This window comes from Molossus molossus, unplaced genomic scaffold (genome assembly GCF_014108415.1).
Source record: "Molossus molossus isolate mMolMol1 unplaced genomic scaffold, mMolMol1.p scaffold_m16_p_14, whole genome shotgun sequence".
In the NCBI taxonomy this organism is placed as follows: Eukaryota; Metazoa; Chordata; class Mammalia; order Chiroptera; family Molossidae; genus Molossus; species Molossus molossus.
The window spans coordinates 30,319,405-30,343,375 of record NW_023425349.1 but is presented as its reverse complement, the minus strand read 5'-3'; the positions used below and the strand labels follow the sequence as shown (position 1 = coordinate 30,343,375).

Genomic DNA, 23,971 nt, shown 5'->3' with positions numbered 1-23,971 from the left:
ACGGGGCATGGAGGGAAGAGCCCCGAGAACGTTCAGCCGCTTGGGAGGCTGTTACAATACTCTGGCGGGGGTCATGTCTAAGCGGAGCGGTGGGGAGGGGTGGGGCGAAGGCAGCGGAAGTCCTGGCAGGGGGACTGAGAGGCCTTGCAAGCCTCTGGATGGGTCGGCGAGGGGCCCAACTTCATCGAAAGGTTCTCTGAATTGCAGGGTGAGAAGGGAGAGCCGGGTGCCATCCTGACGGGGGACATTCCTCTGGAACGGCTGAGGGGGGAAAAGGTAATTATGTCACCAGACCCTGAAGGCATACATCCTCTTGGTACCCGTCTCTGTTTCTGCCACCAACCATGTTCCTCTGAGTGACCAGTCTGTATCTCCCCATTCCAGGGTGAACCTGGGATGCACGGAGCCCCAGGACCGATGGTAAGTCAGGGCATCTCTCAGCTGGGTCTGGGCTGGGGTTTGACGCATTGCTCATACTTCAGTTCAATTAGACTGCGTTGTCCCAGTTGTGAAATAAAAAGGATGTGGCAGGAAGTGTGTGTGTCAAGGTAGGCTAACCGCAATTAAATGACAATCTCAGTTGCTTAACACAACAGCAGCTTGGTGCTCACTCATAAAGTCCACTAGGATTGTTCCTAGTTGGCCGTGTTTCCTCCAAGAAGTGACTCAGGGATCCAGGATGCTTGCAACCTGTGACTCTGTCATCTTGTGGGAACCACTCTGGCATCTTCCAGCTGCTAGGCCAAGGTTGAGGAGGGGAAAGAGATCAAGGAAGAGGATGAACATCACTTCTAGCACATTCTCCTGGCCAAGACTCAGGGGCCTGGGTGGGTGGTGTTTAGCCACGTGTCCAGGTAGGAGAGAACGGGGTGGTGGTGAGCACTCAGGGTTACATCACATCTTACCGGCCAAGGATTGCCCCTGCGCAGGGAACCCTCTGGGGAATCCCATAAAGTCGCTTTGGGCTTTGTGGGTTCTGAATGTGGGTCCACTGCTCATTTGCTGTGAGGCCGTGAGCAAGTCCCCTTCTCTGTCTGGGCTTCTGTTTCCCCCTGTGAGTGAGGGTGTTGGGTTAGTACCAGATGGCAGGGTAGCATCCTTCCTGCTCTCTCCAGGAATCTGTAACCCATTCGGGCTGCCAAGCAGTTTGTAAGCTACCAGTTTTCACCAGAATGAACCCTAAACTTCCCTGTTATGTATATTTCCCCAAAGAACATAGAGAAGTTAGGTGTAGAAAGAACATTCACTGTGTAGCAGATACTATCCTGATACTGTGTCCTGTTGGCTCCTGTCCTTGCTTTTCTTTTCCTGAGAGCAACACGGCTGGGTAATTGACACACGGACCTGTTTCAACTCAGTCTTCCATTGCCATGCCCCAGGGCTTGACCATCTGTGTTACTGGCAGCAGGAAGGAGGGCCCAGGCTTCAGCCAGTCATTCCCCTGGAGAGCCGCAGCCTGGCTGTGGGAGTGGGGAGGTGTGGCCTGGAGGTGGAGCTTGTTCTGGGAAGAGGTGGAACATTGCATGCACCCGGATGCCAGGATGCCAGAGGCAGGAGGGTTCCTGCAGAAACCTGGAGTAGGGCGGTGGCTCTGGAAACACGTGGACGTAGAAAGCCAGCCCTGGAATGACTAGAGTCCAGGAGAACTGGAGTGCCAGGCCAAGATCTGGTCCTCAGGGACAGGCAGGAAACAAGGCAGAAACCAAGTCCAGGCTCTCGGGTCAGGCTGGCAGGAGGAGCGAGGCGGGGTCGCATTATTCCAGTGGGGGCTGTGGAGAGCCCTGGAACATAAGACCTGGGGCACAGGTGCACATTCTCAGCTGGCCCGCAGCTGGCTACCTGGGTTCCTCCGTTAGCCTGACTGTCTGAGAGGACTGGGTGCAGAGTCTGGGATGGGGTAGAGCTTACAGGGGATGGTGATGGGTTGAGCATGTGGCCCCAGCAAAGCACAGCGAAGCCGGGACACAAGGAGCCAGGCAGGCGGAGCCATACTTGCAAGGAGCCATACTTGCTCCTTGTTGTCCCTCCTCCTGTTGGTGGTTCACCCTCGCCACGGCCCAAAAGGGCTGGTGGGGTGCTCCCATCTCCCTGGCGCTTAAGAGTCTGTTCTTTTCTGATCTAGTTGGTATTTGTTTTGCCTCTAGGGGCCCAAAGGACCACCAGGACACAAAGGAGAGTTTGGCCTCCCCGGACGACCTGTAGGTGTCGCTGTTCCTCACACTGGATGTGAGAGAGGACATGTGGGCCAGGCTGGCCGGTGGGCAGTGGGTTTACTAAGGCGTCTTCTGTGGGTTTCAGGGTCGCCCAGGACTGAATGGCCTCAAGGGCACCAAAGGAGATCGAGGGGTCATGATGCCGGTGAGTGCCCCAGCCCCTGCCCCTGCCCCACACCACCCTGGGACAGAGCCCACGGCCAGTGTCCGGAGGAGGGCTGAGAGAGTGCCTGGTCCAGGGAGAGAGGCTGTGCACAGCATGTTCAGGAATGTTTTTCTTCTTCCTCCACTGGTCCTTCCAAATGTCCTCCAGCCCAACTCTGTCCTCCAGCTCACTCTCAGGAGGGTCCCTGCCACCAAAGCACTTTAGTGGAAGGGAGCAGAAGCTTCCTCGCCCAGACCCCAGAGAGCGAGTGGGAGACCACCGTGTGCACATACTTAGGCAACCAGGTTTCAAATTCCAGGTCTTCTGACCAGGGTGACACCCGGTCTCCCCTCGGTTACAGTCCCAGGGACTTTGCACATCGCCAGGGCTCGGCAAATGCTTGTGAGTGATCAGCAGAGGAGGGTCAGCTACATAGGTGGGGCCTCACAGGATGGCAGACACTGGGCGCATCAGCAGGGCCCGGGGTCTAGAATAAGGAAGCCAACATTTATTAAGCACCTACTGTGTGCCAAACACTTTTAAGGATAGTGTATCAGTCTTAATGACAACTATCCTGAGAGACACTCAGTGGGGTCCTTGTTTTGCACAGAGGAACTGGGGCCTATAGAAGTTCAGTGGCCCCCTGAAGGTCACCAAGCTCAGACGCAAATGCAGCTCTAAGTTCGTTGCTGCTTCTGTCTGCACCGCCCTGTCTCTGCTTTGTATGCCCAGAAATCCAGACAAGCAGTTTTACTGAGGCATTGGGAAATAGCTCAGTCGTCAAGCCTGCTGGCACTCCTGGGAAAAGCAGACACGGTGCCTGCACTTGGGATGATCAGTGCAGCTTCGGAGTGGGCTAGACTCCTCATGCCTGCCGTTGGAGCCTCACCCTCCTGCTGTAACATCCTGCTTGGGATCCAGGCTTAGAGGACCAAACATTGCATGGATTGGGGCCAGGTTGACCTGGCTTTGAAAATGACTCTGCTACCTAGCAAGAGTTTTGCATTTATTTTTGCATTCATGAGGCACTCTCCAAGGTACCAGATCCCATGAAGAACCCCACCTCACTTGCCACTTCACACTAGGGAGATAGATGCTAATGGAAAGGTGGTGGACTCGGTATGGGCTGAGCACTGGTCTTAGAGTCAGAGTCTGGGTTCCAGTCTCCTGTCTGCTCACTGCTGTGTGGCCTCTCTGGGCCTCATTATCTCCGTCTGTAAACCAGAGAGCATTCTTGTTGTTCGGCTGTCTTGCCCGTGGGTTGTTGTGAAGATGAATGAGGTCACATGTGCAGACATGCTCTGTAGATGGGACTGGCTTAGCCATGGAAGAAATTAGTCAGCTTGAGAGGATCCTCCTTCCCTCGTGGTGTCCCCAAAACCTGGGGAGAGTCCCCTGCAGCTGCCTCTGCACTCGCAACAACCTGAACTCGGGAATGGCTTTCTTCCCAGGGCCCACCTGGCTTACCTGGTCCTCCAGGCCCCCCCGGATCACCTGGAGCTGTGATTAACATCAAAGGAGTAAGTGGGGTAGGGTGGGGTGAGTGGCGGGGAGAGACCTTCGTGGGAGAGCGGGCACCCAGCTGACCTAAGCCCGAGTCAGGGGTCGTGATGGCCTCACTTCGTTCCTTCTCGCCTCCCACAGACTGTCTTCCCCATACCAGCCCGGCCGCACTGCAAAACACCGGTAAGTAGCATATGGTCGCTGCCATGGAGCAGGCTGTGGCACAGGAAGCAGCTCAGAGAACACGATCGCTCTTTGTCTTGAGCTCTTTCTGTCCATCAGTGTCCTCTTTGCTGTCTTGGATCACTTACCTATAGACCTTAAGTGACCGGAAGCATCTGGATAACAGACCGTGACAGTGAAACGTACGGAATCTTCTGAGGGTGCGCAGGCTGACAGTGGTTCTTGCAACACAATCAAGAAGCAGTGTCTTTTGTTATCGTAACCAGTAGCATAAGGGAAAATAGACATCTTAAAAGTACGGATGAGAGAAAGAAGCAATTCCGACCCGTGCTCTTTGCGTTGGGAGCTTTAGGCTCAGAGCTCTGACTGACCACGGGCTGCGCTGTCCCGTTTGCCCGATCACTGCACAGCACATGACCTGCGAGGCAGGTTCTCTCTCCCTCTTATAATGAGGAGGCAAACTGTGGCTCAGACAAGCTCACGGACGCGTCCGAGGTCACCGGACCAACAGAGCTGGGGCTATTACTGAGGTCCCCTGACCACCAGGCAGCAAGTATAGGCACTGTGACCCCAAGTGGTCAGGCATGTAACTGGCCACCCAGCTAGTCAGTGGCACTGTCCCTGAGGTTTCGGCAGTACTGGGAGAAGCCTGTTTCTGTGGGGAACTCAGGAAGGTGGCCTCTCCCTGTGCACGAGCATTTGCCACGGAACAGTGTGCATCATCCCCTCGCTCATTCAGTAAGTACTGAGTACTTCCCCAATGCCAAGTAACCCACTAGGCCCTGGGGTGAACTAGACAGGGTGGCCTCTGTTCTCAGAGCTTGCAAATTACAATTTAGAAAGATCCCTTAAAAAATTAATTAATGTCATTTTAAAAAGATTCCTTGAAGTGGGTTCCTAATTCATGTCTGTTGGGGTGGTGATGAGGTGGATCAGAGGCTCCAAGATGATGCAGTCTGGCTGTGTGTTTGCCTAGACATTGTCCAGGTCTAACCTTTGAGGCACCCAAGCCTGCCACCCAGAATCTGGGAACTCTGGCCTGGAAGGCAGAGGATAGGACCCACCTGTATGAAGTGACCAGGATGTGTACTGGCTCCCAGATCTGCAGGAGGACAGCAGCAACCCAGGTCGTGTTTATGTCGATGGCCTGAACAGAAACAAAAATATCAGTGCTGAAGGGACTCTCCGGAGTGGAACAGAAGTGGAGACTGCAGCCCAGAGAGGCAAGGGCCCACCCAGGTTCCGCCATCAGATAGTGCCCCAAAGTCCTCCCCGATAGCACTGTTTCAGGCTTCTATTGGACCATGGGACGGCGCTTAACACACTTGAGAGTATTGTAAAAAATGCAACTGCAATTACCATGACCTGGATGAGGACGCTTCGCAGTAACCATGGCCTTTGGGGGTCATGAGGTTACATAAAAGAAGCCAAACATGAGATCAGAGCATTTTTGCAGAGTTTTTATTTCATGCTGCTGGGCATCATGGGAGCTGGGCCATCGGCATTTCTTGACCAGCTCTCAAAATGGACACTTGAAGAAGAAATGCTTCCTTTCACACCCAGCATTTTATTCCGCAAGCCCCTTCGAAACACAGACGCTCTCCAACCATCCCAGTGTGCACTCACCCCTGGAGGGGGCAGCTTCATCAGCAGAGCTGCAAGGGGTCAGCGTGGTGCTGCAGCCTTCACCCTTACCCTGGAAATGTCCTTCCTGAAGGATTCCCGTCCTCTCCATCTGCCTTCAGTGACCCCTGAGCCGCTTGTGACCCTCCCCTCCAAAGCACAGGGGTGTCCTGGCACTGGAGGGATCGTTCTGATTCCACATATCAACTGGAATAAAGGTGAAGGTGAACTATCAAAAGCATGGTTGCAGGGGGCTCTGTTTTAATAGGTAAAGAAATGGAGGAACCTGGGGGTGAACTAGGAAGGAATATTATCCAGAACAGCTTGGACTTCAGACCCCAGCACTTAATATGTCCAGAATAGCCTACCCAACCTAATGATAACCCTTGTTAATTGCCACTACCCTCAGTTCCTGTTCATTATGCTCATCCCTGACCCTCCAGTAAGCCACACTAATGGCAGCCCAGCCTTGTGGCTGCTGGCTACATCACTAGCCCGGATGCTTGAGCTCACATGAATCGATCCATTGATAAGAAAGGAGGCCAACAATACTCATGGTTGGCCAAACCAACACTGCCACCACTTACTGTCTTGAAGCTTTAGGCTTCCCTTTTGCAGAGTTGTTTGGCCAGGAGGCCTGACTCCATGACATTGCTCCTTCTGCCACACGCCCCCCAGGACAGGGGACAGTGGTGATCTGTGCATGCAAACACCGGGCAGCATTCACAGTGTATGACCTTGCCTTTCTCTCTCTCCAGGTTGGTACTGCTCATCCTGGGAATTCAGAACTCATCACCTTTCATGGTACATACTCCCTCTACCTTACGTTTCTCTTTCCAGATCCTCATGTCTCCGCTGGGGAGCTTACTCTTTTCCCATGGGCATAGACGAGGTGGTTAGGAAGACCTGGCTACCTTTGTGAGGAGTGGGGCTCAGAGCTGAGGGAGGCTGGTGGGACTGGGCATTGCTGTTTGGTTTTGGCATCATCTGTCTCTTCTACACATCTTGGCTGCGCCTCCTAGTTAGCAGGAAGCACTCCATTGTCCGTCCGTTTGTTCCTAAAGCATCCGCCGATACCTTCTCCTTGCTTGGCGCTGTCCCCCACACCGGGCTGAAACAGGTGACTCCTCCACCGTTCCTGCCACCCAGGCCCTTAGGCTCTGTTAGGTGAAAGTATTTAAAAAATCACTGTACTGCAATATACCAAGAGCTGGTGCAGGGCAGGGCTGTGGGTTTGCTCAGAAGACCTTTGCTGCAAAGTGTTCTTGGACCAGCAATGTCTTCATCTCCTGGAAACTTGTTAGAAACGCAGAGCCCTTGGCCTCGCCGCAGATCTGCTGAATCAGAAGCTGCATTTTAGCAAGCTCGCTGCTGAGGCGCATGACAAGTAGAGTACGAGAAGCCCTGGCTCTGAGCATTTGATTAGCAAATGTCAGCAAATTCAAGGCCCGTGGGGGCTCACTTACCACACACACCAGAGAGTGGGAAAGGCCAGGGAACTGGCGTGCAGGCGAGCGCTCACGCTGGTCCCTGGCCCCACTCTCTTTTGTCCCCACACGCTTTGACTGAGAAGTCTGAGCACTTGCAGTTTAAACAGGGGCAAGCTTTTTTTCTTTCCAATACTGACCTCTGGCTGGGCTCTGTCACCCCGGCCTGCCAGGTGGTGGTCTCCCTGGTGACATCTGGCCCCATGGTTCTCCTGGACTTCACAAAGTCCAGCCTGTCTCAAACTCCACGCTCAGACCCAGTTCAGGGCTTTCCCTTCCTCCTACCGCAGGTGGGCCTTGGGGAGGAGGAGGTGGATGCTGATTTGCTTTCTCGGATCCCCAGTGGCTCCCCTTCCTCGCGCGGTTCCACTGGGAGGAGGGGGAGGGAAAGACCTTCCTGGGCGCAGCCCCAGTGAGCCTGTCACCCTCCCACTTACCTGTGGGTCTGCTCTGCTCCCCCGGATGAGCAGCTCCCCGGGCGGCGGTGAGCTCCCTGTCCTCTTCCCGGGGCAGCGCCGCTGTCTGGGGTCTCACTGTGGCCTCGAGAGCCCGCTCTCCAGGTCCTGCAGCAGCTCCCCCAGTCAGTGAGGCCTTGCCAGGTGTGATTGCGTCTCCCATGGACCCCCAGCCGGCAGCAGCCTGCCTCTGATACGTTCCTTCCCCACAATGGGCAGCCTGAGCCCCAAACTTCATCTACGCCGTGTGCCCCGTCTCTAGGCACGAGAGCGTTGTTTGGTTCATCTCTTATACCTCTTGGGAACCAGGAATTCAAAGATCTAGTTCCACGTCTCATCGAGGTGGGGGAAAGGGGTCACCTCTCTCTCTGCATGCTGAACTCCCAACAGGAGCTCATGCCTCTCTCCCTTATAAAGAGTTGGGGGCAAGGGGTTGCCTATGATGCCAGTTCTGCAGAAAGGGTGCTTCTCACAAGCCCTGCAGGGAGTGGGTGTCACACAGTTGGCATTCTCCCAACTTTCTCAGTGAAACGCTTAGCCCCTTCGTTGTCCTCTGCGGGCACCCAGGAGATCCTTTCGTCCCCTGGCACCCCCGATGGGGCACAGGCAGAGATCAGATGGGCCTGCAAGCCTGAGTTGGTGTGGAGCCTCAGGCATGAGTGTGAAGTCGTGGGAGTCAATGGTAGCTTCTGCTGGGCTCCCATGATGCACTGCTGGTGCCTTCATGACACCACTTATTCCGTCCTGCTTCCCATCACCCTTCACTGTGCCTGTCCCCCCAACAAGCCTGTCCCCCCAACAAGACTGAGCCTCCCAAGGCCAGGGAGATGGCTGCTGCATCTACCTTTGTCTTCCCCATTGGTTAACAGGATTTTACACCCTCAATAGGCCTTTGTTTGTTGAGTGGACTTTGCTAAAGGGGCTAAGTTTGAAAAACTTGTCTCAGAAATGTTTTATGGAAGATGAAGGTGATTTTCCTTTTTCTTTTTATTTTTTTAAATATTGTGTATTTGATGGCAGGTGTTAAAGGAGAAAAAGGATCCTGGGGTCTTCCTGGCTCAAAAGGAGAAAAAGGCGACCAGGGGGCCCAGGGACCACCAGGTATTTCAACTCTTGGGCTAGATCTTGCCTTTGATTGTCATCCCTGAGAAATCCAACTGAGTCAGAAAGTAAGACTAATTTCATGACCCCCCTGACCCCAAGCTCCTCAGAGTTCAAGAGAGACCCAGTCATGGGTAATGCGTGTCCAGGTGGAGCATTGTCAAGAGAGACCAGAAACTCCAATTATTCACGTGCAAAACGAGGCTGAGCCGGATCCCAGTGTCTGGAATGGGGGTTCAGACCAGGACTGGTTTCTACCTCCAACCAAGCCCAGTGCCCACTCTGTTAGCTAAGCCAATATGGAGTCACGTCCACTGGGAAATAATCATGGCTGCCAACTTGGAGACTTTAATTTTTAAATTTCCGAGATTGCGATTGCAAAGTTTACGAAGCACGTCTTTTTCAGGCCCTCCGATGGATCCAACATACCTGAGACATTTTCTGAACAGCTTGAAGGTGAGTATTTCTTATCTAAATGTGGGCCTGTGTTTCCAAGTTCTTAGGCTTATGTCAGAGACTGGTTCATCCTTCCGATGCCAAACGTTCTTTGAATGTTCTCTGCTTCCAGGGGGAGAATGGAGACAGGGGGTTCAAAGGAGAAAAAGGAGACTCCGTCGGCGACTTCTCTGTGTCAGGGCCTCCGGGCCTGCCAGGAAGTCCAGGCCTGGTTGTGAGTAGTGACCCCTCCACGCCATCTTCCTGTTCAGTCACCGCTCCCCTGAAGCTCCCCCGGTATGACTAGGAGTTGGAGAGTCAGGGGTCAGTCATTAACTACGCGCTGAGGCAGGACTTGGGTGTCGGCCTCCTGTTGATGAGGGGGAGTTTAGCTGAGGCTCACAGAGGAGAAGGAGCTGGTCAAGGCCACGTGCGTTCAGGTAACTTCCAGGTCACTAACTGTGCTGCCTGGTTCATGTTCACGGTGGAAAATCCCTGAAGAGATATTGGTAGTGAACACATCAGATGATGGAGGCACAATGGAAGGTGAAGCAGATATTTTCAGAGGGGCTATTTGATTCTTTTGACACTGCATCAGAGAGGAAGCTCTGAGATAGGCTGTCTTCTTAGGCTGACAAGTTTCTCCTAGCCACAGAAGAGGACATCAAGTTATGCCTCTAACAAGATTACTATGAGACCATTGACCCTCAGGGACCATAAGCAAACTCTGGTCCCAGAGCTTGCCGTGAGGGTAGGCCCAGCAAAGCCAGGAGACCAGGCTTCTGCTTCTAATGAGCTCCACTGCTAATTTGCATTGAGGCCTTGGTCTAGTCCTGTCCTCAATCTAGGTCTCAGTGTCTTTATCTGTGAATCGCAGAAGCTAGACTTGATGATCTTCTGAGTTCAGGGCTCTCTGGGGTTCTCTGGAGTGTCATTCAGTATAATGACTGGGCATACACCATCCAAATTGTACCCAAGACTGAGGGTAATGATGACAATAGCTGGTATTTATTGACTTCTTACAAATGCCCTCTTAAAAAGAATAGGCAAGACTTCTAGTGATTAATGGTGCTTTCTCTCTTCTGTTTCTAAAACCTTGCCTTGACAGGGTCAGAAAGGGGAGACTGTCGTTGGGCCCCAGGGACCCCCAGGTGTTCCTGGCCTGCCTGGGCCACCTGGCTTTGGAAGACCTGGTTCTCCTGGGCCACCAGGACCCCCAGGGCCACCAGGACCTCCGGCTATCCTAGGAGCAGGTTAGTACCATGAGTGGTGCCCTCATTTATGCTGTTGTTGTGCTCAGGGTCACCACATCTGGTGGCAAGTCAGCCACACTGACAGGGCTGTTTCCTGGACGGAACTTTCTTTCTCTCTCTCTTTCTCTTTCTTTCTTTTTTTTTTTAAATGTAAAATTGAGATAATTCGCATGCCATGAAATTTACCCATTACAAGTGTACCATTCAATGGTTTTAAATATATTCACAGGGTAGTACAGCCATCACCACTCTAATTCCAGTACAGTTTCATCACCCCAGAAAGAAACCTTGTACCAATTAGCAGACTCCTCTTTTCCTCCTCCTCCCGGGCCCTGGCAGCCAATGATCTGCTTCCTATATCTACAGATGTGCCTATTCTGGACATTTCATATAAATGGAATCATATATCATGTGACCTTTGGTGTTTGGCTTCTTGCACTTAGCATAGTGTTTTCAAGGGTCATCACGTTGTATCAGAACTGCATTCCTTTTTCTGGCTGCTTAATATTCCATTGTTACATTTTGTTTATCTATTCATCAACTGATGGACATTTGAGTTGTTTCTACTCTTTGGCTGTTATAAATAATGCTGCTATGAACATCGTGTACAAGTTTTTGTGTATGTTTTCAGTTCTCTTGGGTATATAGCTAAGAGTGGAATTGCTGGGTCATACATGTTTGACTCTGAGGAACCTTATCAGACTGTTTCCAAAGTGGCTGCAACATTTTGCATTCCCACCAGTTTCTATCGTCAGCTAGAAATCTTGGCCTTTCTTCTCAATTTTAGTTTGAAAAGTCCTGGGATGGGGCAAGTCTTGGGAAAGGATTTTGATTGCCTGACTTGGGCCAGATGCCCAGTCTTAGAGCAGTCACCTATGTTCTTTCCACTGTGCCCATGGTGGAGAGTCATGCCAGCAGCAGTTACAGCATGACCACATCGTTTGTTGTTGTTTGGGTTGGCATGAGCCAGGTGTGATGGAGCACACTTGGGAAGATATCTGCAGTGTCTGGGGCATCGGGGAGAACTTTACCCAGGAGGTGACTTTGGGGCCAGGGCTTTGACTTAGTCTTGGATCTTTAGGCTGCAAGTGACAGAAATAAAACTCAGACTAGATGAAGCAAAAGTGGGACGTCCTGGATGTGAAGGAGGGGGTTAGTGGGGCAGACCGCAGCAGGACCTCAGGTACAGCCAGAGCCAGGAATCGCGGGGTCTCTGGCCGTCTCCCTTCCAGCTTCCCTCTGTGCGAGCTTCATGCTTCTTCACCACAGACCACATCCTCTGCACGGTGGAAAATACGGTTACTAGCAACTGACAGCTTCTATCTTCAGCTGGAAATCTTGGCCTTTCTTTTCAGTTTTAGTTTGAAGATCCTGGGATGGGGCACGTCTTTGGAGAGGATTTTGATTGTCCTGACTCGGGCCAGATGCTCAGTCTTGGAGCAGTCACCTGTGGCTAGGGTTAGGGTAACATGAGAATATGGCAGCTCCTTCTGGAACCAAATGGTTGTGGAGGTGAAGGGGGAAATCCCAAGAGATGGTGAAGAGACTGGTCCTGCAAAAGAAGAAGGTGCTGGGTGGACAAAGCCAGGGGTGCCACTCAACCTTGAAGGGTGAGCAGGAGTTACAGGAGGGGGGGCATTACAGGAGAGTACGGGATACAGAGAATCTGTTATCCATAGCAGCCCTACACTGGGGGTCCCCGAGGCTCCTTGCTCAGTAGAACAAAGATGGCCCCTCATATCTTGTACGCCAATTCACAACGCTCTCTTATTCATGATCCCACTTAATCCTCACAGCAACCTTGGGAGGGAGATGAAATGGAAGCTACTATAAAACTCATTTCATGCATGAAGACACTGACACTCAGAGAGGTTCAGAGATGCGCTCAGGTCACAAACACTAGTAAGAGGCGTGGCTGGGCTCCCAGTCAATGGACGTCCACCACCTGTGTGGATTTTCAAATCCTGTGTCGGAACTGCAGACTTAGTTGCAATGACCTGAAAAATCTGAGAGAGCGATTTTACCGGAACTTGTGAAAACATCCCTAACTCTGCAAGAGCCTTGCAGATTTGGGGGGGGGGGGGGGTAGGGGATTAGAGAGGTAGAAGGTCAGGAAAAGAATAGTTGTATTAATATTTCTTTATGCTTGCCTAAGTCAGAGCTTTCTGTTGGGGAACCATAAACTCCCTGAGAAGTCAAGGACTGGCCCCGGGAGCTGTCACCCCACCGACACGTATGTTGGGCTGTGTGGGGCAAGGATATTCTGTGGGGAAAGAGGTCTCCAGCCTTCATCTGGCTCTCCGGGCACCGTGACCCTTCAAAGGCTGGGGACCTCTGGCTGAATGCTGTACAAAGCATATGCCTACTTTATAATTTTCTCAGTTCTCACCACAGCCCTAGAAAGCAGAAATGCCTGTTGACATTTCACAGATGAGGAGACTGGGGTTCAGAGAGCTTGCTGTTTCCCCGAGATCACACAGCAGAGAAGTGACAAGGGGCACCCGAGGCCGTGTCTCCTGGCCCTTCACTGCCGTGCCCTCGTTCCGCAGCCTGGCACTTCTCCCCTCTTTCGGAGCCTGCTTCCTCCGAGCAGTTGTTACCTGCTTGTCTCCTGGGCGAAGCAAGTTGTAGGGGTCAGGACATGTTTGGATGTGAGTGACAGGAAACTCAACTCAGACGGACTGATACAAACGACAGCAACAAGGGGAACGAATTCTCTTACAGAACTGGGAAGCCCTGGGCGGGGCTTCATCCAGTGCTATAATCAAGAAGCCCAGCTCCTCCCCGAACCATCCACATGGCTGAGTCCTGTGCTGGGTCCAGATGCAAGGTCCAGATGCAAGCTTCGCAGCACAGCACGTGGCCTGTGCTCCCCTCGGTGACCGGCCAACACCGAGGCGTCATTGAGAGAGTGTGACTTTTTCTAACTTGCCTTTTCTGCTTTGTCTCAGCTGTGGCCCTGCCAGGCCCTCCCGGCCCTCCAGGACAACCAGGGCTCCCCGGATCCAGAAACCTGGTCAGTATAGTGATCAGTGTGTGTCATCCTCTGCTCTAGAGGGGCTCACTCAGCACTTCAGCCACAGCGTCTGGGGCTGGGACACCCTCGAGTTGGAATTAGGTCTCCATGACAATGGCATTGGTCCAATCTCCCAAACAGAGGGTATTTATTATCTCTTTAGACGACTTAAGTAAAAAGATACAGAGTGCAAAATAGTTTATGATTTAAGTTGTACCATTTTAATCTTTAATTCACTAAACTGTAACTAGAACCAATCATATTACATTAAAACCAAAAACAAAAACAAAAAAACCCAGAAGCACTCGAGTGTAAACAGTATTAGACCGGGCTTGCGCTGGCCATTCAGCCTCTCTGTTCTGCCAAAGTATGTCTCGCGTGCTCATCGCCCTGCAGGTCACCGGAGCAGGGAGCGCCCAGGGGCCACTGTGATGCACCAGCAGAGGGACAGATCCCTCACCAGGATGTCAGGAGTCCTGGGGTTGCTGTGTGACCTTTGCGGGTTTTAGTTGGAAAACTGGGCTGCCAAGTGGAAGGACAGTCCCGCAGATAATGGGATTTTGATATTTGGTGCCTTTGGGGGATTTCTAAGCCGTTTGGAGGCGCACAGTCATTATCTTCAAGGCTAGGTGAAAATTAATTTTTTATAATCCTTCTCAGTGGCAGTGAAAAATAAAAGCTCTCTTGGCTGATATTTCCTTGGGACTTGGTGCTTTTCGATAGACTTTCGCAGCTTTTCTGTCTGCTCCTGGACTGACTTACCTTTGGCAGCTGCCCAGACGGGGGAGTGACAGACCCTCACTTTCTTCCGCGTATTTTATGTATTGACTATCCAGCGAGGCAAAAACAAATTTGTGCGCTTGCTTTCTTTCTTATTCCAAATGAAAACACCCTGAAGCTCGAGAGATAACACATTTAACCCTGTCAGCGCCGCCGAGCAGCCCACAAAACCGGAGCTGGCAGGACTGACCACCTCGCTGAGGCCGGCACCCAACCAAGGCCACTCGGTGCCGCATATAAATGCCACTGTAGTCACAGAGCGTTCTCCTCCTGTCTTCACGTCTCTATAATGATTTAGAATTGTGTTCCAAAGTAATTCACATCTTTGTCTTTTCAAAAAGAGTGTGCTTTAGTCATTGATGAGGTTGTGTAACCCTCTGCGGCACAGTGAGCCTTTCCGTTGCCTGAGGGGTGGCTAGCTATCCTGGACTTGACAAGGAGGCCAGTTGTTCGGGTGTGCCACCACTGTCATGGTGACTGCAGTGTCCGGAATTTTGAATGACCTACAGGTGACCGCCTTCACCAGCATGGGTGACATGCTGCAGCAGGCGCATTTGGTGATAGAAGGGACGTTCATCTACCTGAGGGACAGCGCTGAGTTTTTCATTCGTGTCAGAGACGGCTGGAAAAAGTTACAGGTAATTCTCAAACTTTCTTGAACAAACTGCCTCTAAATACCCTTGAAAAGTAATAATCTACCCCTGTCAGTGCTGTTTTTCTGCTTTGAAAATAGGCGAATAGTTTCTAGTTGTTTCATTTTCAATGCACCGTTTTTCCTTAAAGCTGGGAGAACTGATCCCCATTCCCGCCGACAGCCCTCCACCGCCTGCGCTTTCCAGCAACGTGAGTAGTTTCCCTGCTTGATGTCTTGCTCCTGCCTTTCAGCATTTACCGAGTCTCCCTTGGTGCCCGGCACCCAGCTCTCCAAACTCTGGACGGCCCGCTCTGCACGGCCTGCTCTGCACGGCCCATTATCTGGTGGGAGCCCAGGAGTGGCCAGGTGCTGACAGGATGGTCTCACTGCAGCGCGGAGGGAGAACTGCACCCAGAGGCCGGGGAGCTGTCCTCATGTTGTAGCTGAGTCCTTTTGAGCAAGGAGCTCTCCCTCTCTTGACCTCAGTTTACTCATCTGTGGTATCATGGCTGGCGATCTGAAGGAACCCTTTAATATTTGACAATTGTCAGCAGCTGACATTGTCCATGTCTTAACCCCACAGCAACCTTTAAGGCAGGGACTCCGTCCCGTTTTGCAGATGCGGAAACAGGCTTTGAGGAGGTGACTGGCTCTGTGAAGGGAGTGAGTCGGCGGTAAAACACGGGTCTTCTGCTTTGCTGAGTCAGTGGTCTTCCCAAAAGACCTGAGAATATTCCCTTCCTTTCTGAAGATTATTTTTTTTGTTCAAGCGTGTAACTCTTCCCAGTTAAGAGTGGCCCAAAGACCATGACAGACTCTTTAAAGTGTTCCTCTAGAAACATAGCACTTGCACCTCCGTGTACTCTGAAGAACAGATCGAATGCAATGAAAATAGTCAGAACTGTTTGTTTTCCTTTTTCACCAAACAGCCACATCCGCTTCAGCCTTCACTGATGTCTCATTCAAGTGCCAATTATGAGAGGCCTGCAGTAAGTACAATTTACGCCTCTACTCTGCGAACCTGAATGTGTGTGTCCGGTTCTTCCTCTCCAGATGCATACAGACCGGCAAGAGAGGCAAAGATGGGTAATGACCATACAGTGTGGTCAGTCGTGTGGGTGAGGAAACACAGGATGCTGGTAGGCGTGAGGAAGGTCAAAGAAGTCTGCTTTCCTTGGAGGAGGTGACCTCTGACCTAAACCCAAAAGGCAGATGAGAGCAGGGGAGGGCGGGTGGGCGGGAGAGAGTGGGAGTTCCAGGCCAAGGGCGTACGGACCAGGGAGGCCAGGCGGAACAGGGAGGCCAGGCTGTACATCCGCGACTCCGAGTACTGCAGTCTGGCTGAAGGAGTAGAGCCCAAGGCAGAAGGGAGATGTTCAGTCTGCAAAGGGCACAGGCTAGTCATCAAGGGCGTGTAAGATCACAGCAGTGAACACACAAAAAAGTGGGCAGGTTGGAGAGAAGTTGAGGAGACCAGAGGGACAAACCTGGTCGTTGACTGGACAAGGGGGGGGGGTGTGGACGAGGCAGTTCAAGAACAATGTCCAGTTTTCTGCTTGAGTAACCGAGTGGTGACAGTTTCCTCTCCAGGGTCGTTTTCAGGAAGTACAACTCTTCTCCTTGCTGTCAGTCTGTGCCACTATCTCTACAGACCAGCTTATGCAAAGGTCTTTCTTCCTGCCTCCCACATGGCCACCCAACACACAGACTTAGGTTATTTATACCTACCAAGCTCACACACAACTCTGGGTCAGCAGCTCAACGTGCTCTTGCAGCTGCAGAGCCCAGTACAACCTGACTCAATTCAGTCTTGGAGAGATGGTCTGTAGGGGGCATCTTGGGTCCATCACCCACTCCCAGACAAATCAAAACTTGTCAAGATGGCATGGCCTAAGGCCACTCTTTTAAGCAAGTGTTGTGGGGGCACTTTAACAAAAATCAAGACATGGGCTTGGCAGACACCAGAATCCTGTTTCTTACAGAGTGCTCCGTTCACCACGAAGGAGGTCCTGTAGGGCCTAGTGAGTTCGAGGCACCTGTAGGGTATCTGAGTGGAGACTTCCAGGAGGGAACGGGATATAAGATCTGCAACCTGCGGTGGTCTGGTCTGGAGATACAGACTCAGAGTCTTCAGCCAAGCCACGGCCATGATGACAGGCTAGCAGGGTTCCCCAAAGAGATCTCTACAGTGGGAAGAGATTGGACTATGAGGAGCACCCCTCCAAAAATAGGAACCAATGAAGAAAGATGAGAAGGAGCAGGAAAGTGCAATGCTATAGTCAGAGAGGAAGAAAGAATACCAAGCAAGGTAGACGCCAACAGGGTCAGGTGCTCCCAAAAGGCCCATTGAAAGAACTAAAAGGTGTCCTTCAAATTTAGAAAGCAGAGAAAAGCATCCCTGTAGCATGGAGAGATGCCAACAAGACCCTAGTTGGTTGAGGGGTGTATGGGAGGTGAGATGAGGGGAGAGAGAACCAAGTACAGGTGACCCTTCAAAAAGGCTGAAGGGGAGCACTGAGGGCAGTGGTTAAAAGAATTCTAAAATAGTATTTTATAAATTCTAAAATAATACCTATTCATTGTGGGACGTTTGGACAACAATACAAAGACTGAAGAAGAAGACAGTAAATCACCTATCATTTTACCAGCACTACAGCCATCCACAGAATCATCACGTTATCATTTTGATGATTGTAACATGACATGATACGTGAAAGGGAGCAAGACAGGGATGGGGTAGTACAGCCAGGTGGCAAGGGCCCCAGAGCACCAGGGTTTATACACGGGGCTGGAAGGCAGGTGTCCTGGAAGTGGTCAAGTGAGTGAGCACCGGCTGAAGCCCCCTCCCCCTCCGAAGGGCTGGGATGGAGGAGCATAAGATGCTGCTACCCAAGCGCTGTGGGTAGTGCAGGTGGAACTAAGGTGGTGGGGCTGGACTTCTACTGAGCACGGTGATAAAGGCAGAACCAGGGGAGATAAAAAGAAAGAAATTGGAGAGGGGCAGGCTTAGTCTGTCCTTTTTGAAACGGGGAAGGAAAGGGGTGGTGAAGTGGAGAGAAATAGCGAAGTGCAAAGATGCAGGGGGCAGTCTGGACGCTGGAGTCCATGGCCAGCTGTAGGCACCGGCTGCACACTTGGTAAGCAGGATGCCGACATGGTGACACTTGGTACTGGGGATGTTCAGACCTGAGGGGCAAAGCCGGAATGTGGGGAGACCCCCTGACCATCTCCTGCCTCACCACATGGGGCTCATCTCAAGTTCGTTGGTTTAATACTTTTTTTTTTTCTGGAGACTTGGGCCCGGGCCCTGCACCAGCCCTCCCCAGCCCTATGCTGATGAGATAAAAGTTGCTTCTGAGATGAGATCAAGGAGGGAGATGACTGCTCCTTGATTGTGGATGTATTCCAGAGGGTACAGCAGAAAGGGCTGGGGCAGAAGGCTGGGTTTGGGGAGCAACCGTGTAGGAGAAAACAGACCATGAAATGGCTTTTATTTTGGCTGCTGGTGGAGGTGACAGGGACGTGAAGCTAGGATTACTGTATGACGCCGCGCTTCCAAAAGGGTCTCTCCCATCAGTCTTACTGAGAACTGCCGGGACCTTCCCCTTGCAAGGTCCTTTCCCAATGGCCCCTCGGGATCAGCCCCAGGCCTCCTGGGGAGGGAGAAGAAAGGGCGGGGCAGGGAGCTCCGTGTCCTTCTGGGATCCAGGACCAAAGCCAGCTTAAAATTCTTCTGGAAACAGAAGAAGTCTCCAACAAACGGTGGGCAGGCTCGATTCAGATCTCTGAAGTGCTTTGTTCTGTCTTGTTTTTCTCACATATGGGAGAATTTCCCACCACTGAGAGCTTGTTCAGAGGGCTGACACAGGCCGCTTTGGGAGACCTGAGCTCTCCTTCACTGGAGACGGTCCAGCTGGGGCTGGAGGCCGCTGGCAGGTGGGGACTGAAGATGTCCTCGGGTGTGCCTTCCACTCTGAGAAGTCTAGGCCTTCATCAGGGACATGGATGGTTATAGGACTCGAGGTTTGCCTTTAACTTTTTAACTGTGTGGTCTTCTCTCATTGTTTTTCAGCTGCACTTGGTTGCTCTGAACATGCCATTTTCTGGGGACATTCGAGCTGATTTTCAGTGCTTCCAGCAGGCCAGGGCTGCAGGACTGCTGTCCACCTACCGAGCATTCTTATCCTCCCATCTGCAGGATCTCTCCACAGTTGTGAGGAAAGCAGAGAGATACAGCCTTCCAATAGTGAACCTCAAGGTAAAAGTAAATATTGTCCCCGTTGCCTCCGGGATGCCCTGGTCTGCACAGGGACCAGAGGCAGCTGCCACTTTCTGACATCATCCGAAGTGTGCTGGTTCAAGGCCCAGCCTGGCCCTGATTGGCTGTGTGACTTTGGGTGGGTCACTTTCTTTCTCAGGAGCATAATTTTCTAGTATTTACAGTAGCCCTGCCTGCTTGGATGGTATGACTCATGAAGCAGACAGAAGAAAGGGATAATAACCTCTTTCATTTACATAGCTTTTCTAATGTTTACAAAGTACTTTACAGTCATTATCTTTCTTTTATTTTTTAAATCCTTACCCGAGAATATTTTTCCATTGATTTTTATAGAGAGAGTGGAAGGGAGGGAGGGAGAGAGAGAGAGAGAAAAAAAAATCAATGTGAGAGAGACACATTGATTGGTTGCCTCCTGAATGACCCTGACTGGGGCTAGATTGAAGCTGAAACCCAGGTACTTGCTCTTGACTGGGATTGAATCCACAAACCCTTGGCCTGAGGGCCAATTCTCTAGCTGCTGAGCAAAACTGTCCAGGGCTACATCCATTCTCTTAAAAAAATTTTTTAATTGATTTTTAGAGAGAGAGGAAAGGAGAGGGAGAGAGAAACATCAATGTGAGAGTGGAACATTGATCAGCAGCCTCCTGCACGCCCCCTAATGGGGCTGGAGCCTGAAACCTGGGCATTGCTCTGGCCGGAATCAACCGGGAGGCAGAAGAAAGCACAGGAAGCAGGTAGCTTGGTGTACTTCTGGATCCAGGACCAAAGCTGGCTTAAAACTCTTCTGGAAACTAAACTAGACCCTGGAGTCTCCAAAAAATGGTGGGCATTTTCTTAATATACTTCCAATAAAAATGGGAGTTATTCTTTTGTCAGATGAGGAAACTGAGGCTCAAAAGGAGAAAGAAGTTTGTTCAAAGTCACTGCACTCTAGAATTAGTTTCCTCGACCCCCACATCTGGGGCTTTGGTTCCACCTGAGATGCCTTCGGTAGGGCATTGGCTGAGTGGCATCAGAGAGTAGCTGGCAAGCACTGGTCCCAGAGCAGACACACTTGTCCTGCACCCTGGTTTAGTGTCCTTGGCACATCTAGGCTGACAAAGCCTAGAAAAGATTTCTCTGTTCCCATTTGGGGTCAAGGCGGGGCCTCAAAGGATCCCTCAATGGTATACGGAGCCATCTCCTTTAAAACCACAGAGGTACAGCCCTGTCACTGCTCACACACATCCTGACCTCCCACCACATCTCAGTACTCCGACCTGGGACCTTGAGGCGAGCACGTTCCGTCCTGAAATTACGCGCAGTTTCCACCTCCTGCCAAGGTTCCGCTCCATCCCATTCCGCCACTCAAATGATTTGTATGCTTGGAATGCAGATAACTGAAGAAAGCAGGGCTCCTTGAGGAAAAGGAGGAGATTTAGCTCTGTCATGTGGATAGGCACAAATGTGAAGCTCAGAATATACATATAAAATTTAAAAAACAAAAACAATAAAATGAAGACCTAAAACACACTTTTGATGGAGACGAGACTGTATACATTTTACAAGATAAATTTCCTCAAGAAATGAGACAGTAAAACTGAAAGGGTTCAGGAATGGATGATAAAATCAAACCACAGATACTGAGTCCCCACTCTGTCTCTATGTGTGGGGTTTGTGGCTTCAGTGTGCGGTGACATCTGCCCTTAAAGCTGAGTACATAGCCTTGGCTATGCACAAAAGGTTGCCAGTTTGATTCCCCCATCAGGGCACATGCCCAGGTTTCAGACTTGATCCCCAGTAGGGGGTGTGCAGGAGGCAGCCCATCAATGTTTCACATTGATGTTTTTCTCTCTCTGTCTCCCTTCCTCTCTCTCTAAAAGTCAATTTAAAAAAATATTTAAATAAATAGAAAAAGAATGAGTAAATAGTTCATTTGCAGGCTGGTGGTAAAATGATTCTAATATGGCATTTTGGTCTCTATAGGGCCAAGTACTTTTCAATAATTGGGACTCGATTTTTTCCGGCCACGGAGGTCAGTTCAGTACACATGTTCCAATATATTCCTTTGATGGCCGAGACGTGATGACAGACCCTTCTTGGTAAGTAGGGGTGGAAGCCTTAAAGTATACAGTATGGTAGACAGTTTTAGGAGACATTCTACTCATGGGATGCTGTAGTCAGCTGCTCTCTGGGGAGCTGCTAGCATAAAGCCTCAGGGAGGCAGCTGAGGGCCATGGAGGGGGCCCTGGCCTTGGAGCGGGGCCAGGACCTTCACTGGAACCTTCGACCAGGCACTCTGCTCTGTGATCCTCAGCTGTTCAGTTGTCAGGTGGGCGAGATAATCGGATGTGTCCCATAGAGTTGTTGTAAAAACAGAATAATAAGTGTGAAAACATCTAGAATGTGGTAGGCACTTAGTAAGTGGTAAGTAATGCTACTCTTGGTGATCCTTTACCCCTGTGCTGTGAGCTGCATGAAACCCTTTGACAACTATGTATGCTATTAACAACAGAACTAGCAAACCTTTCCTCAGCATCTACTCTGTGCCACACCTGTGCCAGGCCGGAAGGCACAGTGCCCACGCGGCCCCACCCTTACAGGGCTCACAGCCTACAGCCGAGACAGACACAGACTAGCTGTGATTCTAGACAGAACACTGCCATGGTAAAACGGAGAAGCAGGTGATGGGAGCCGGAGAAAATACTCACCATTACTTGAGGGTGAGAATCAAGAAGCCTTCCTGTAACACAGCGGTTTTCAGCCTGCGGGTCGCGACCCCTTTGGGGGTCGAATGACCCTTTCATAGGGGTCGCCTAAGACCATCGGAAAACCCATATTTCCAATGGCGATTCATAACAGTAGCAAAATTACAGTTACGAAGTAGCAACAAAAACAATTTTATGGTTGGGGGTCACCACAACATGAGGAACTGTATTAAAGGGCCGCGGCATCAGGGAGGTTGAGGACCACTGCTGAAACAGGAAGCATTTAACGGACTTTGAAAGAGGAGAAAGGATCACTGGTCTGCAAATGAAAACGAGGCCGCTGCAGACAGAGAGGTGTCAGGAGCTAAGGTTCAGACTCACGTAGCACAGGATACGATTTGAGAACAAGTGCAGGCTGGATGTGGTGGGGACGCAGTGTGTCCAGCTGACGGGAAAGAGCATTGAGCACGGAGAGGTGATGTGGGGTCAAACCACGGACAGCTCAGGGGGTTGACTTGATTCACTAGCCTTACACCAACTTGTTCACTGAGACGTGCCATGAAAAAGAAAAAATAACATGACAAAATTACTCTTTAGGCCCCAGAAGGTCGTTTGGCACGGCTCCAACCCCCACGGAGTGCGTCTTGTGGATAACTACTGCGAAGCCTGGCGGACGGCCGACGCGGCAGTCACGGGCTTGGCCTCCCCCTTGAGCGCGGGGAAGATGCTGGACCAGAAAGCATACAGCTGCGCTAGTCGGCTCATTGTTCTCTGTATCGAAAACAGTTTCATGACAGACGCTAGGAAGTAATGACCTTCCCATGATCCTTAAGAGTTTCCCAATTTTTCTTATGTGAAGAGTTGACACTGAAATCTAAAATGTTTAAATGTTGTAAATATTAGTGGGTTTTTTTTTTTTTATGACACATTCATACAACAGCAACCAAAGAAAACATACCTCAATGCACTCACAACTGAAGCCATCAAGGACTCAGATCACAGATGAGCATCTGACCCACATACTGGTGCTAGATTCTGTAGGAAGCGCCACGCAGGGCGAATGCGTCCCAGCAGCGTCCAGAGCACGCTGCAGACAAAGGCCTGGTGTTCTGCCGACGGCATCCTTCAGAAAGTCATTTCCTCCTTTTAACCCTTGTTGTTGAGTGTATGACGCCCTTCATGTTTTCTTACAAAGTTGGTGTTTAGAAATATAGCCCCCATTTTAAGTTATGTGCAGACCAAATGTTTTATTCTCTAATACACATCCCTTATTTGCAGCTGCTGTTCATACAGAGATACAGACCTGCGCAAATGATCCTATCTGTAGATTCTGGTATTATCAGACTTTCATGTGTTGTTGTTGTTTTTCTAAAATATTGTCCTCATGCTTTAGGAGTTTTATATTTTTGCTACAATCCTATGTTAGTATGGCATCTGTTTATATCACTCTGACTTGCTGGAAAAGTTTGAACTCCAAGTTATACGAAACTAGAAAAGAAATAACACGTAATTACTACCTTTGCCATGGTGGTCCTTCCTCCCCACCCCGATTTTCTTATTTCCATTTGGCAACTCTTGAATTATAACTGCAATTGAACAAACAAGCTTATGAGGATGACTTTTCTGAGATACCTATATCTTCATGCTGTATATTCTGATTTTTTTTCCATGTAAGCAAACATAAAAGCATCTTTTCCGGGCACTTTCTTTGGTTTGACTTTTTCCCCCCAGTTCCTGTATTCTCCACCACTGATGTGGAAGTGGCCCTGGGTGGGTTTACTCCCCCGTCACTGCTTACGTCGCCTCAGGGGATCATCAGAAAACAGGAAGGTCTGCCCATCATGCTCACCTGCTCCTGCTCGTTCTCTCCCGTGTGGAGGGGGCAGCGGGGGGCAGGGGGAAGAACCCCAGTGAGGGGACCAGGACGGACTGTGACTGTCCAGGACTTCGGACTGATGGGCTTTTCTCTCTCAAGAAGGCGGGGATAAAATAAGCATAATAACAGCTCCCAGTTATTACACATCAAACTTATTCTAAGCCCCATTTACCTTTCTTCATAACTTTGCAAGGTAGGTATTTCTATCTCCACTTTACAAAAAAAACAAAACAAAGCAGTCGAGGGCCAGGAAGTCACCTGTTCCAGGCCACACTGCTGGCGAGTGGTGGGGCTGGTTTCA

General features: G+C 50.8%; 1 protein-coding gene across 1 annotated transcript in view; it reads left to right on the top strand.

The window, feature by feature from the left end:
- COL15A1 (collagen type XV alpha 1 chain) overlaps window positions 1–22,890 on the top strand; it is a 96,496-nt gene extending 73,606 nt beyond the window's left edge. The window contains exons 23-40 of the mRNA XM_036261764.1: window positions 208–276; window positions 385–420; window positions 2,145–2,198; window positions 2,299–2,358; window positions 3,810–3,878; window positions 4,003–4,044; window positions 6,426–6,471; window positions 8,630–8,710; window positions 9,117–9,166; window positions 9,279–9,380; window positions 10,254–10,398; window positions 13,350–13,414; window positions 14,704–14,832; window positions 14,978–15,037; window positions 15,758–15,817; window positions 18,901–19,086; window positions 21,073–21,188; window positions 22,392–22,890. Coding sequence (XP_036117657.1) covers window positions 208–276; window positions 385–420; window positions 2,145–2,198; window positions 2,299–2,358; window positions 3,810–3,878; window positions 4,003–4,044; window positions 6,426–6,471; window positions 8,630–8,710; window positions 9,117–9,166; window positions 9,279–9,380; window positions 10,254–10,398; window positions 13,350–13,414; window positions 14,704–14,832; window positions 14,978–15,037; window positions 15,758–15,817; window positions 18,901–19,086; window positions 21,073–21,188; window positions 22,392–22,605 — 1,584 coding nt within the window. The 3' untranslated portion in view covers window positions 22,606–22,890. The remainder of the gene's footprint in view (window positions 1–207; window positions 277–384; window positions 421–2,144; window positions 2,199–2,298; window positions 2,359–3,809; window positions 3,879–4,002; window positions 4,045–6,425; window positions 6,472–8,629; window positions 8,711–9,116; window positions 9,167–9,278; window positions 9,381–10,253; window positions 10,399–13,349; window positions 13,415–14,703; window positions 14,833–14,977; window positions 15,038–15,757; window positions 15,818–18,900; window positions 19,087–21,072; window positions 21,189–22,391) is intronic.
- Window positions 22,891–23,971: the final 1,081 nt, after the last annotated feature.